This window comes from Scylla paramamosain, chromosome 36 (genome assembly GCF_035594125.1).
Source record: "Scylla paramamosain isolate STU-SP2022 chromosome 36, ASM3559412v1, whole genome shotgun sequence".
NCBI lineage: Eukaryota > Metazoa > Arthropoda > Malacostraca > Decapoda > Portunidae > Scylla > Scylla paramamosain.
The window spans coordinates 6,364,408-6,377,179 of record NC_087186.1 but is presented as its reverse complement, the minus strand read 5'-3'; the positions used below and the strand labels follow the sequence as shown (position 1 = coordinate 6,377,179).

Genomic DNA, 12,772 nt, shown 5'->3' with positions numbered 1-12,772 from the left:
ATATATATATATATATATATATATATATATATATATAGAGAGAGAGAGAGAGAGAGAGAGAGAGAGAGAGAGAGGGGTGTGTGTGTGTGTGTGTGTGTGTGTGTGTGCAATGAAAAAAACAACAATGCCCTTAACAAACAAAACACTTTCCTAAATACATATCATTAATAATTGGAGAAAAACTACAGGACACTTCGTTAAGTTGTTTACTTACTATGTAGGAGATTACTGGTCTTGTTCTTCTATGTATACATCCGGCAAGTCGTCAGCAGCCCCGGCACTCTCTTCATTGGAGGAATATAGCACTCTTGATGTCATGTTTTTTATCATTGACTTTGATTGATGGCTTGAAGGTCGTACAGTCACTGCTGGATGTGGAAGCAACACACTGCTTCGCTAGGATGATGTCTCTTACGGTTTCTGTTTTTAGTTTATTTCTCTTTTGTTTTCACACGGTTTACACTAGAGAAGCAGCGCTCACAGTCAGCATTAGCATGAGGCAAAGAAAGACATCCTAGTGAAAAGTCTGAAACAAGCTTAAACTTGGGGTTTCCATCACTATCCTCCAGAGTTTTTATGGCACACCAAAATTTATCAGGCTGGTTGTAATTGCTTTTGTCCACTTTTTTCGCCATGTTGGTAATGGATTCAGGCAGATCTTCTACGGCAAGCCTCCTCTACTCATCGTCCAGTTGCTGGAGGGTAGAATCATCCTGGGCAATAAATGATTCGGGGAAGGTGTGTCGCGAGGGGCACCAAACTTTACTTTTCAATAGTTTTAATGACGTCAAAGGTTTCAACATTTTTTCCATATTTCATTTCGATATTTCTTTAATACTAATCAGGCTGGAGATGTTATGATACTAACGCGGCAAGCCGTTCCCCCACCCCCTCTCTGCCTGGCCTCTGGGCGGTGGTGGGAAATGAAGGAATATTTAGAAGGGGAAGGAAACTGAGGAAATAAGATCGTATGAAGTTGTAGTAGTAGGAGGAGCTGCTGCTGCTGCTGCTACTACTACTACTACTACTACTACTACTACTACTACTACTACTACTACTGTTACCGCCAAGCGGGTGAAAGAAGTTGTTGTGCAAGCGAGTTTGTCAGTGAGGAAGGAAAGGACCTGGAAGTCAGGGCGAAGACCAAGACGAGGTCTAAGTCAGCGAATTTCTTGTATGGTCGGTGTTGAGGTAGTGTTGATATAAGGAGATGAAGGATGCTTGTTATGACATGAGGCTAAGATGAGACCGGCCTTATCGCCATCGCTAATGGATAACGATGGACAGGGTAGGAACCCAGGCAGTAACTGAGGACGATAGGGACACTTTGCTGAGGACACTCGTGCAGGGAGGACGTGTGTCGGTGCAGAGACAGAAGTAGATAGACCTACCTGGAGCACATGTCAGAAAGGGCGTGCACGTTACTTAACGATTACCCCAAGACCCAAACACGTAAGTGTAACAACTGTCTGTGTAAGAATACATTATCCTATAAGTAACGTGCAGAATCATACCTGTATTACACAAATTATTCATATAGAATATTGTTTATGATCATTAATGTGTCTTCAGGTTTTGACCGAATTCAAGCGGATCTAACCTGATTCAGTCGCATACAATAAATGATTCGTGTCATCGTGTGGGTCTGAATCAACCTTCCCCGCCTGCTGGCGGTAATAACTACTACTACTACTACTACTACTACTACTACTACTACTACTACTACTATATAATAACTTGCAGCAGTTAATAAATAATAAATAAACAAAAAGCGTGAAAACTTGTATAATAAACAGTTGCGTTTTTAAGTACTTTTATCAATTATAAATAGCTGACATGTACATTTTATTCATTCTTTTTATTTATTTATTCAAAGAGCAAGAGCAATACAAGATTTTGATTTTAGCGCCAGGTTTCCCACCACCAGCTGATCGCAAGCCTTCAGGAGGACCCAGACCAAGATCCAGAGCTGTTTTTGAACACTAACTTGAATCATTGCAAGTTTACTTCATTACTGCGACTGACCCCGATCTCACCCTGCTCCTGGCCAGCACCCACTACACGCTTCTGTACTCCTGCTGGTGCCACTAGTATACAGCGAAGATCAAACCATCTTGACGGCTTCATTGATTTCGTCTAACTTCCACTTGCTCCCCACATACACGCACCCCAACAGAGACTGAGTTGTTTAAAGGGAAGGCTGTGACTATCTTCTTGCGTCGTGAAACACAAAGGAAAACATTTCAGGGAGGTCACAACCGAGTCGGAGGCACAATGTATGCAGTACACCACAACGTACGGTTCCTTCCCCTTACCGCTTCGTCAGGTGTCTACTATTGTTGTAATTAAGTGAACAGCAGCTAATTGTTGGTGACTGTAGGTATGGCCCTCATTGTTCCAACTTTCATAGGTGTAGTTTTCTTAGGTGGGTGATGCTTTCGGGGGCGTTCTTCAAGGAGGAGGAAATGAGCAATTTAATTAATCGCGCTTGGATATTAGATGAATTAAAAAAAAAAGATTAATATAGAACTAACAGCTTACATAATTATATTAATTACTTCCAGGGTGCCTCTAATCTCTCCTATTAGCCTTCTTCCTCCATCCCTTAGCTTTTTTTTTTTACCTTTCTTCCTTCAGGGGTCTGCGAGATAAAAAAAAAAGTAAATTATAAAATAAAGGAATAGGGTGTAGGAAAAACAAAGTTGTGCAACAACATGAAGGAAAAATAAGAGGAAAGGAGCAGAAGGGGGACCTAAAAAAAGAAAGGGTTACATGTTACAAGAAAAGGAAACTTCTAAAGTTGGCGGGCCTGATTGCAAGTACTGAAGTGTTGGCAGCCCTTCCCGTTTGTTTACCTCGTGATGGCTGCAGCGAAGCAGTGGTGTTAATTCCCACTTACCATAGATATTCAACCATTTCTATAGATTCGGACGAATTTATGGAGCTCCTGGATTCAGATAGTATCAAAATATGAAAAAGATAAGTGCCAAATCTCAAATTAAGAGGGGGAACACCTGCATACCTGGTGAAGATAACATACATGTGGGTAATGAAGGAGGAAGTGATCATAATGTTGAAACTTCACCTCCTATTCACCTTGGAAACGTTGGGGTCAAGCTGGAGAATGAGGGGCGTGTGGAAGGCCCCGCGGGACTACTGGAGACTGTGGAGGAGGTAGTGGAAGCGCCCTGGGAGGAAATAGCAGGACCAGACCTCTCCCAAGCCTATGTGGTTGATTTAACCCAACAGTTCAATCGCATTTTCGTCCAGACATCTTTTAATAGCTTTAAAGGTTAGTGGAAATAATGCTTGTGTTTGTAGCAATAATTATTAGGCGAAGTTTCATGTTATTGACGTTATTTTCAGCCTAGAACATAGCTTTTTTATGAATGACAACAGTAATGATTTTTTTTTTTTTGCTAAGAGTTTAGTCTTACAGTAAAAGTTTTGTTAAACAGCATCCAACAAAATTTCAAGTCTCTCTCTCTCTCTCTCTCTCTCTCTCTCTCTCTCTCTCTCTCTCTCTCTCTCTCTCTCTCTCTCTCTCTCTCTCTCTCTCTCTCTCTCTCTCTCTCTCTCTCTCTCTCTGGTAGATTTTGATATTTTAATATTTGTAACAGATTCAAGATTCCTGCATACACCTTGATGATGAAACCAAGACCTCAGAAATTTACATGTACAAAGGCCACAGTTAAAGGTGATGTTACATGCATACACACTGAATATACTTGATTGCCTTAAATGCAACCAAGTCCTTAAATATATATTACTGTCTGATCCCAACAGTGATTTTTTTTACTTTTGACTCATTTCATCTTGATACTTACCAATGTAATGTTTATGCAACGAACTTGCTTGTTACTAAATTTTGGGTCTGTTTTACAAGAAACACATGACAGTCCAGAAAGTAGTCCTCTTTTGCTAATGTTTCTATGGATCACACAAACATCAATACCTGCACTTTTTAGGATGAGTTATGCTATGTTATGTCAAGTTAGGTTGTGTAATCCAATCTAACCTGACCTAACCCACTCCAGAAGTAAATGAGGTGGCTGATCTTTATGTGTTGCATTTCTGGATAACAATATTCTTGGAACAATATTACATGGATTTTTTTTTATCTCTTATCTTGATGTCCACAGTACATGGTTTGAAAGTTGTCCTCCCATAGGTCAATACAAGGAAAACAGATTCATTATTTTTGAAGTCAAATTGACTTTCAAATTTTAGTCTTCTAAGATTTAGTCCACTTCATATGAATTACTCAAAACTATTCTTTAAAAATATTTTTATAAGAGTTACCACTTACTGTAATGTAACCTATAGGAACACACATTTGGTGGCCATGTGAGAGATGATGTTGAAATTTAGGAGTTTATAATACGCTCTTCTTTGTGATTATTTGCTCATGTTCTTGAATGATGATCTGGGGAGCAGATTTAGCTTGATATTATTATTGTTACTATTATTATTATTATTATTATTATTATTATTATTATTATTATTATTATTATTATTATTATTTTTATTTATTTATTTTATTTTTTTAATTGTAATAACTTTTGTCTTTTGGAGAGAGGTTGGTTGCAAGAAAACTGTGGGTTTGTAGGAAGAACAATGCCAGAGTAAATACACACATAGCAAGACTTGTAAACTAATATTAAATAGGTAATCATTTATTATTGATTCTATGTATTCCTTGATCTTAAAAAGAAAAGAGAAAAAAATCCTGTATTTCAGTGTTTTATTTATTTTAATTTACTTTTTATAGCCAATAAAAATGTTATCAGTTTGACATCAAAATGCTTGGCTACTTGTTCCTCTGTGCTCATATTCCTCATTTATCTTCTGTCCTAGTAAGTTTTCAGGGTGTCTTAAAACATGGAAATGTTCCTGTTTTCAACTGAGTGTTGTCCAGCACTTATAATTAAAAGAGAATCCTTATGACTACATTTAGAAGAGTGTTTCAGTGATTTTGGAAGTGACATGGTTTAAATGTAGTCCTGGAATATTTTAGCTTCAGAAGAAAGTTTGGTAGAATAAAGCTGTCAACATATAATGAATTCTGCAGGAGATTCCTTCTTTCTTCTTATAATGTATAGAATCCTTATTGTGTTTGTTTTAAGGTATGATGGATCTTACTCATAAAGAACTTAAAATGTGTTTGTCTACGTGAAAATGGTGTATGTAAAATGTGAAAAGTATTGATCTTATGAGGAAAGAATAGATGGATGAAAGAAGGGAGAGAGAGAAATGGATAGGTGAAGATGATAATTGTCAGAAAAGTGTACACATATGTACATATGACCCACATACTGGTGTGTATGACATGATGGTTTCTTCGACAGAGTTTGAGAAGCTGTTCAACAAATTTAAAGCTGAAACTGGTTCAGTATTTCGAATCAAGTCCTCATGCAGTGTTGCCTATGAAAATTCTCGTAGGAAGAGGAATTTCATTCCATCCCGTTTCAAGTTCGTCACTGTGCGGTACTGCTGTGTGCACTACGGCCATCCTAAGATGGCTGGCCAAGGCATCCGCACCAAGCAAAGGTCAGTGGAAGCCCCTCACAGGAGTTGCCCTCTGCAATATGGTGCATTTCAGTCAACACGTCAAGGAAAGGGACATCGTAGCTAGCTAGCTAGGTGTTTTCACCCAGGCAAAAATATCTTGTCAGCTAAAATTATGCATGTTGCTTTCCTTGATGGTAATGGGCTGCATCTTATCTTGCCTTGGGAAATACTCTAATATGTGACTTGACTGCAAGGGTGAAAGTTTTATATATTTTTCTTGTGATAAAGATAAGAACTTAGGCCTGTGTACTCAGTGATGGCATGGAAATATGGCACCAAGCACAGACTTAGGATTGTCTGATTCTCATGAATTTATAAATCTAATTTAGAAGAAAGTTTTCTTAGAGGCATGGGGTATCATCCTTACCTGCCTGTCTCACCTCTTCCTTTCCCTCCTCCTCCTCCTCCTCCTCCTCCTCCTCCTCCTCCTCCTCCTCCTCCTCCTCCTCCTCCTCCTCCTCCTCCTCTTCCTCCTCCTCCTCCTCCTCCTCCTCCTCCTCCTCCAGATACCTCCCGTGTGGGTGCGAGGCCATGCTGTCTGTGTCATACAACTGTGGCGCCCTTGTCATATCCCAGGCCAACATGCGGCACAACCACGATGTGAGCTGCGAGATGGCACCTTTCTATGCTATCAACCGTCGCATCACTAATGCTGAGCTGAAGGAAGTGGCAGATGTGGTGGAAGTGATGACCAACAGCCGGGCCCTCCAGCACTTCCTCCGGGTGCAGTTTCGTCGTGCCACCACCCTGCAGGATGCCAAGAATGTTCGAACTCGAGTTAAGGCCATGAAGACAACCCAGTCAGATACAACCAAATCTCCAGGCTCTGATGAAGAAGAGGAGGAAGAGGAGGAACCAGATGAGGATATAATCATGGATAGTACTGCTCAAGATGTTCATTTTAGGAAGAAGGAAGAGGTAGTGAGAAAGATTGACAGAAGTGAATGTGACTACTGGGGAGAAGCCACCATTCCTAAAACTGCTAAAAGACAAGAATATCAGCAGCAATATCAAGAGGGGGAGATGATAGCAGAGGTGGAAAGAGAGGAGCAGGAACCTGAACTTGAACCTGATATGAGAAGAGAAGTCCTTGGTGAAATAAGAACCAGACTGTTCAGTGTGATGGAAAACTGTAATCCTAGAGTTTTCAAAGAACGTGTGTCTGTTATAGAAAAGCTGATTGAGGGCTGGGAAAATAACAACCCAGTCCATGTACAATACTTGGAGAAGAGTAATTTCAAAGCCAGAACAATAGAAAATGCACATTGTATAAACACATCACTAGAAAGAATAGAGAATAAAAATGATAGGAATGCAAATTCCTTTACATCATTTGACAGCTTGAATGTTGCACTACCTGTAATGGAAATGAAAGGAGAGTCACAGTTTTTTCCTATACAAGTGAATAAGAAATTAGCTATAGTAGAACACAAGAGTCAGCCAAGGGTCATTAATATGATGGAGATAACAAATGAGAACTCACCTATCACCAACAACAAAACAAGGAACATCCAGTGTTCCATGGAGAGAGAAAATTGCAAAAATGGTGAACGAAGACCAGTTGTACTTTCTATAGTTAAGGGGTTTGTTGGGGGGTGTGACCAGGCTCTGGAAGTAGAGATTGAAGTGGATGGTGAAGTGGCCAAAGTGAAGGCTGTCAAGCGGGAGCCTCTAGACTACTATGAAGTAAATGTTGGAGACTAAAAGATGTCAGTGTTGTGTTAGATTCTTATTACCTCCTCTCAGTTAACATTAATTGCTATTTTGATATCCTGAGATATTTTCCATTCCTTACTGACAGCTCACTACAAAGAAAATTAAGTGTAATTTGTCTGTAAATAAAAGTATTGATCATTATATTTTTATGAAAGTTTCATAGTTGCATTTGTTCCAGCACTGGCATAGATGTATTTAGCCAGTTTAGAGGAGAAAGAATATGCCCATAATGAAGGGAATGCTTAGAGAGATTTTATTAATTCCACTGTGCCCTGTCATAGTGATTGATAATAAAGGTATTTCTAGTATATAAATATGTAGATGAATTTCCTGCTGCTCCTCTTTTTTTCTTTTCTTTTTCTTCTTTTTTTTTTACATAAAATAGGATAAACTTGGTATTTGAGTGATCTTTGAAAGGCTTTATTGATATATTCTGAAGTTCTAAGCACTGTTTAAGGACTGGCAAGTTTCTTTTATTATTACTTTTGATAAAGGATAACAAGTCAAAACAAATCCATGTTTGTGTGTTTATCTGTTTTCCTACCTAAATGTAAGAGACGGGCAACTCCGTGGAAGGCCTTTGTGCTGTTCTTCCCTTTCATTACTAGTTGAGTTTCCTGGGACTGTTGGAGACAAATAAGTGTATGATGGGAATTCTGAGGGCTTGGAAAATAATATAATCGTGAGCTTCTGTACAGGTGTCTGGGAAGTACAGGCATGGTCTGAGAGATGGCTGTTGCTCTGGAAAAAAAAAAAAAAAGCTTCAGGTTGCTAATATATATATATATATATATATATATATATATATATATATATATATATATATATATATATATATATATATATATATATATATATATATATATATATATATATATATATATATATATATATATATATATATATATATATATATATATATATATATATATTATCGCTTGATATGGAAAAACATACATACGAATGGATTTAAATAAGGCGGGTGTAGGATTAGCTATGTTTCAGAATTATTCGCAACAATTACTTTTCGTCATTGTGCAAATCTACCAGTGAATATTGAGTACGAACAGTACGCATGTATATTATTGACTGGTCTGTGAGATGTGCAGTGGCAGAAAGTTAGTAAGCTCAAATATTGACGCTGGTTAGCCGAAAGAAGCCATTCCGACTTGGCTCTTTTTGGCTGTTCCATCCTGTTCGCATCCTCGTCCTTTGTTCTCACTTGTATCGAACTTCTTGAAAACAATGCTTTAGCAAGAATCGCAGTATATACATTTACAATATTTCCTGCCTTTTAAGTTTTTTTTTTTTCTAATTCTATCCAGTTGTGATGGTACATTCGTATTTGTCATAAAATCCTGCTCATTATCATTCCACGTTGTTTCATTACCTTTTGGCTGTTATTGTTTTTGTAAGTTGATTTCGGATTTAACATTAGTTGCCTATAATCCAAGTCCACGAAGTTACAATAATGTAAAAGAAAAACCTGAAAATAACTCTTTTGTATGGCGAGAGTTGGTAATTTCATTCCTATACTTTTGTATTTTGATGTATGATAACTATAGAAAAGTAAGCTATATATATGGTGAAGTATCTTTCAGAAATCATACCAGTTTACCAAATGATATAATCTGATATATCTTTAAGGGAGTCATGTTTATCACAACTGCCTCATGGGTTAGCAGAAGTGGGGGAAAAAAAGAACGTTGTTTTAAGTACGATAATCACGTAAGCCTTGGATAATCCAAGCCTTGCAACTCATGATAAGATAGGAGTTTCCGGTCAATAGCTAGTGTTATATGGCTATGTGTAATATTTGAATTAATCTACCCCGCAGATATGACGGATGTGGAAGAACAAGTCCACGTGTAGGTAACTATCTGGTACACGTGAAAGTGACCAATAGGAGCCTGGGGCTGGGAGGGAGCAAAGGCGGGAAGAGCCAGATGTGAGAGAGTTGGGGAGAGAGAAGGGGATGGAGGGATTGGGTGGGATGATGGAATCGAGGGGGAGAGAGGGTTACTGCTTGGGGAGTAAGTGGGAGATAGGAGGGAAAGGGGAGAGGGAAGCTGTAGGGGTTCCTTGGATGGGGAGGTAGGGGTAGGAAGGGATGAGTGGGGGAAGGGAGAGGGTTGGTGGGTGGTGTCCTGGGATGGGAGGGGAGGAATGGATGGAAGGAGGGAGGGGGAGGAAGGGGCCAATAGCGGGAGGGAGGGAAAGGGAAGAGCCAATGGCGGTTTGTTTACGGCCCGGCGCCCTGTGAGTGGCCGCTTCTGACCAATCTGTAGTCGCCGTTATTTCGTCCAATCTCAGGTAACTTTTCATGTTTGGCGCCAATAATTATCTGCCAATCTTCTCCCTGGTCCCCATTAGAGGAGGGAGGCCTGTGTCAATCGGCTGAGAAAGAAGGGATTTTGTACCTTGACTTTGCAGGAAGAATATTTTTAGAGAAGAAATGGCCGACGAGGAAATTCTTCTTTGTGTTGAAGTTGGAGGAGGAGGAGGGAGGCATAGCAGAGTGATGCCATGGTGGCCTTCAAAACCCGTCACAATCACATCCATGTCCAGTATCGACTGTTACTGCCCTCAAATATGTGTGTAAGGTGAAATAGACGTGAAGTAATGATGTAAATATGTTTGGGGTGTTACTGTTGTCTGTTTTTTGGCGGTTTTTGGGACGATCTTTTGTCTTGGCTGTAATATCACTCCTTATCAATAATATAGTGTTGCAGTGCATTTGCTCTTACTACATTGTTTACGGGTTTGTATTTATGCTGAATTCATCGCATTCTTCATGGGTACACGTAAAATATGTTACTAATGGCCTCAGACAGTTGAATTAAATGCGATTACCTAGTTAATGTTTACATAATTGACGTTATTGGCATTTTTAGTGGTAGTTTTCCTTGTATCATTACTAATCATGCTTAATTTGGAGAACCAGCTAATCAATATGTGAGGAAAAATAAGACTAGTATTTTATCTTTGCTCAGTAACTGAACTTGAAATTAGGCAAGTCTGTAGTCAGGTATTGCTTGTCTTTGCTAGTATGAGTTTGGCACACATTATAAAACCAGAATGTTGCACGGGATGACTGAAATCCTGAAGTGCTGTACATAGTCAATGAATAGGAAGATCACAGGAAAATCAGCAACCAACTGCTTTTGGTATAAATTTGGTTACTGATAGATAAGTAGATAAGTTAGGTAACCTAACCTAACAAAACTTAATCCATCTTGGGTGTAAGTGAGCTGGCTGATATTCATGTGACGGAGTTTGGGAGTTTATGTACGTAATGTGACCATACCCAGTTAGGTGGTCCTGTGGAATCTCCTGAAGTTAATTGGTTGAGAGCATGAATAGAAAACAACAACAGGACCCGATATAAATTACCATTCCCATGAAAATCATAGATATTAGCAGGATAAGATTGAGGTGAGTTCAGTTTTGTGTTTATTATGCTGAAGACAAAGCCATTCTGAAATGTTTTGCTGTCTTGTCTCTACTAATTCCAATTGTTTATTTTTTTCTCTCTCAGGTATTTTGATGATCATAGTGATAGTTCAACAAGACTATTTTACCCCATTAATGAGAAGATGTACCTGATTGTTTTATCTTCTTTGTGGCCTCTTAAAATGGTTACAACCCATTTTGTCACCAGCCCTGTTCATCACCAAAACCCATTTTGTTACCAAAAAACTACTTGTTCATCACCAATGTGAACTCCACTTCATCACCCTTCATTCTCTTGATAAGGCCAGAATATACCAATGCAGACTTTTGGCATAAATTTACTCTAAGAGAAGTAATTACAACAAGGCAAAGAACAAAGCAATTGCTTATAAAAAAAAAATATTACTAAAGCAGGGCAATTTCATTCAATACTGCAAGAATGTAATTTTATGTATCTGGCCAATTTTTGTATGCACTTGGTTACAGAAAGCATGGTGATGAAACAGGTGAAAATAGTAGTGATAAAATGGGCACATCCTTTTAAAATAGTCCTCGTTAGATCTGAGAACATAAAAAAAAATATAGGTTTAAGTATAACCAAAAATTTGTATGGATTTTCAGAGAAACAGCAGCAACAGTCCGGAGGCAGCAGCAAAATGGAAGGAGCTGAGAGTGATGACATTGGGACCTCTTTCCTGACCTCAGAACAGTACATGGTAGAGGGTCACAGTGTGCACAGCCAGCAGCATGAAGATGAGGAGAAGGAAGAATTGCCACATGTGCTGCGGGAACAAGACCGTTTCCTTCCAATTGCTAATGTGGCAAGGATAATGAAACGAGGCATCCCCAAGACTGGCAAAGTTAGCAACTGTAGTATTTGTGCTTAGTTTTACCTTTTCATATATTTTCTGAAGTATTACTTATTTATGGTTGTCTGGTGTTCACCCAGCCAACCATTCCCTAATGGAAAGAGCTTAGAGCTCATAGCAACTGAATCCGTAGCTACTTAACGCTGGGTGAACATGGGCTACACATTAAGAGGATCACTCCTCTACCTTGCCACATCCAGAACTTGATTTCAGGCCTCATTTGTGAGTAAAGTGTGCTAACTACTATGTGGTGTGGTATATAGGGAAAGACTTGAATACGTGATTTAGAAATAGGCATGTTAACTTAAACTAATTCACTGCAGGTTTTCATGTGGCACCATTTGAAGTGCATTAGACATTAGTAAACATCCTTGCATTCAGACATAGGTGAAAGTAATGCCATACTTTAGGACTTAAGGTGATGAGCTAATAGCACCATCCAGTCCTGGGCCTTTGTATATGAAGTAGGTTGGCCAGTTTCTTTCTCTCTGTTACCATTTCCCATTCATTGCTGGCCAGTATCTATTGAAGGTTAGGTGAACCCAGAAGAGGGAAGTTGTCTCAGAAAATCCTGATTGTAAGCTTGACTTAGAGTTCAGGACTTCTTGCAGTGTAGTCATGTGCACTGTCACCTGGATTTTAGATAAAGGATTAATCAAAACTGTTATTCAGTGAGCTTAGCCAAATAAGTTCAGCATCAGAGAGATAAAATATCAATGCTTTGCTCTGTGTTCATCTTTCAGATTGCAAAGGATGCACGGGAATGTGTACAAGAGTGTGTGAGTGAATTCATCAGTTTTGTGACGAGTGAAGCTTCAGACAGGTGCCACCAGGTGAGATATTTGTTAAATGTTATGTTTACTACCCATTGGACCAGCTAAACATAATTATTTCCTAATTTTACATGACTTCAACTCATACAAAAGACTTAATTACTGTATATCTGATATGATTTTTCATTTTTTATAAGATGCATTTTATTTATTTATTATTATTATTATTATTATTATTATTTTATTTTTTATATATTTTTTTTAATACCTTTAAAATTACCTATGCATCTTCCTAGACAAATATTTTTGGAGTTAACTTAGGTAGGCATTCAATTCAGCCTTTTGTATAACTACAATATTTACATGTTACAAATATTTTGAGTACCATAA

At 38.5% G+C, this 12,772-nt stretch overlaps 2 protein-coding genes across 9 annotated transcripts in view; both read left to right on the top strand.

Moving 5' to 3' along the window:
* The first annotated feature begins 1,943 nt into the window (after window positions 1-1,943).
* LOC135090878 (uncharacterized) lies at window positions 1,944-7,804 on the top strand. 2 transcript variants are annotated; one of them, XM_063988023.1, is made up of 4 exons: window positions 3,153-3,292; window positions 3,621-3,697; window positions 5,349-5,550; window positions 6,078-7,804. In XM_063988023.1, the coding sequence occupies exons 2-4, from the start codon at window positions 3,646-3,648 to the stop codon at window positions 7,273-7,275; spliced, it is 1,452 nt and encodes a 483-aa protein (XP_063844093.1). In that variant the 5' UTR covers window positions 3,153-3,292; window positions 3,621-3,645; the 3' UTR covers window positions 7,276-7,804. The 2 variants fall into 2 exon arrangements, with proteins under 2 accessions (XP_063844092.1, XP_063844093.1); XM_063988022.1 differs by lacking the exon at window positions 3,621-3,697 and having other exon boundaries at window positions 1,944-3,292.
* A 1,219-nt stretch (window positions 7,805-9,023) lies between these two features.
* Window positions 9,024-12,772, top strand: part of LOC135090879 (uncharacterized) — a 6,962-nt gene continuing 3,213 nt past the window's right edge. The window contains exons 1-3 of one of the 7 annotated variants that reach the window (XM_063988030.1): window positions 9,024-9,159; window positions 11,362-11,600; window positions 12,353-12,442. In XM_063988030.1, coding sequence (XP_063844100.1) covers window positions 11,397-11,600; window positions 12,353-12,442 — 294 coding nt within the window. In that variant the 5' untranslated portion in view covers window positions 9,024-9,159; window positions 11,362-11,396. Of the gene's footprint in view, window positions 9,160-9,480; window positions 9,601-9,634; window positions 9,891-10,598; window positions 10,723-11,361; window positions 11,601-12,352; window positions 12,443-12,772 lie in introns of those variants that run through there. The other 6 variants (XM_063988031.1, XM_063988025.1, XM_063988028.1 and 3 more) reach the window with 6 other exon arrangements.

What these genes read in the sequence shown, in the direction of transcription:
- LOC135090878 (XM_063988022.1), top strand. Translation starts at nt 2,971, where the DNA reads ATGAAAAAGATAAGTGCCAAATCTCAAATTAAGAGGGGGAACACCTGC. An exon ending in ATCTTTTAATAGCTTTAAAG is followed by an intron (nt 3,293 to 5,348) that starts GTTAGTGGAAAT and finishes TTTCTTCGACAG; the next exon opens with AGTTTGAGAAGCTGTTCAAC. An exon ending in GGCATCCGCACCAAGCAAAG is followed by an intron (nt 5,551 to 6,077) that starts GTCAGTGGAAGC and finishes CTCCTCCTCCAG; the next exon opens with ATACCTCCCGTGTGGGTGCG.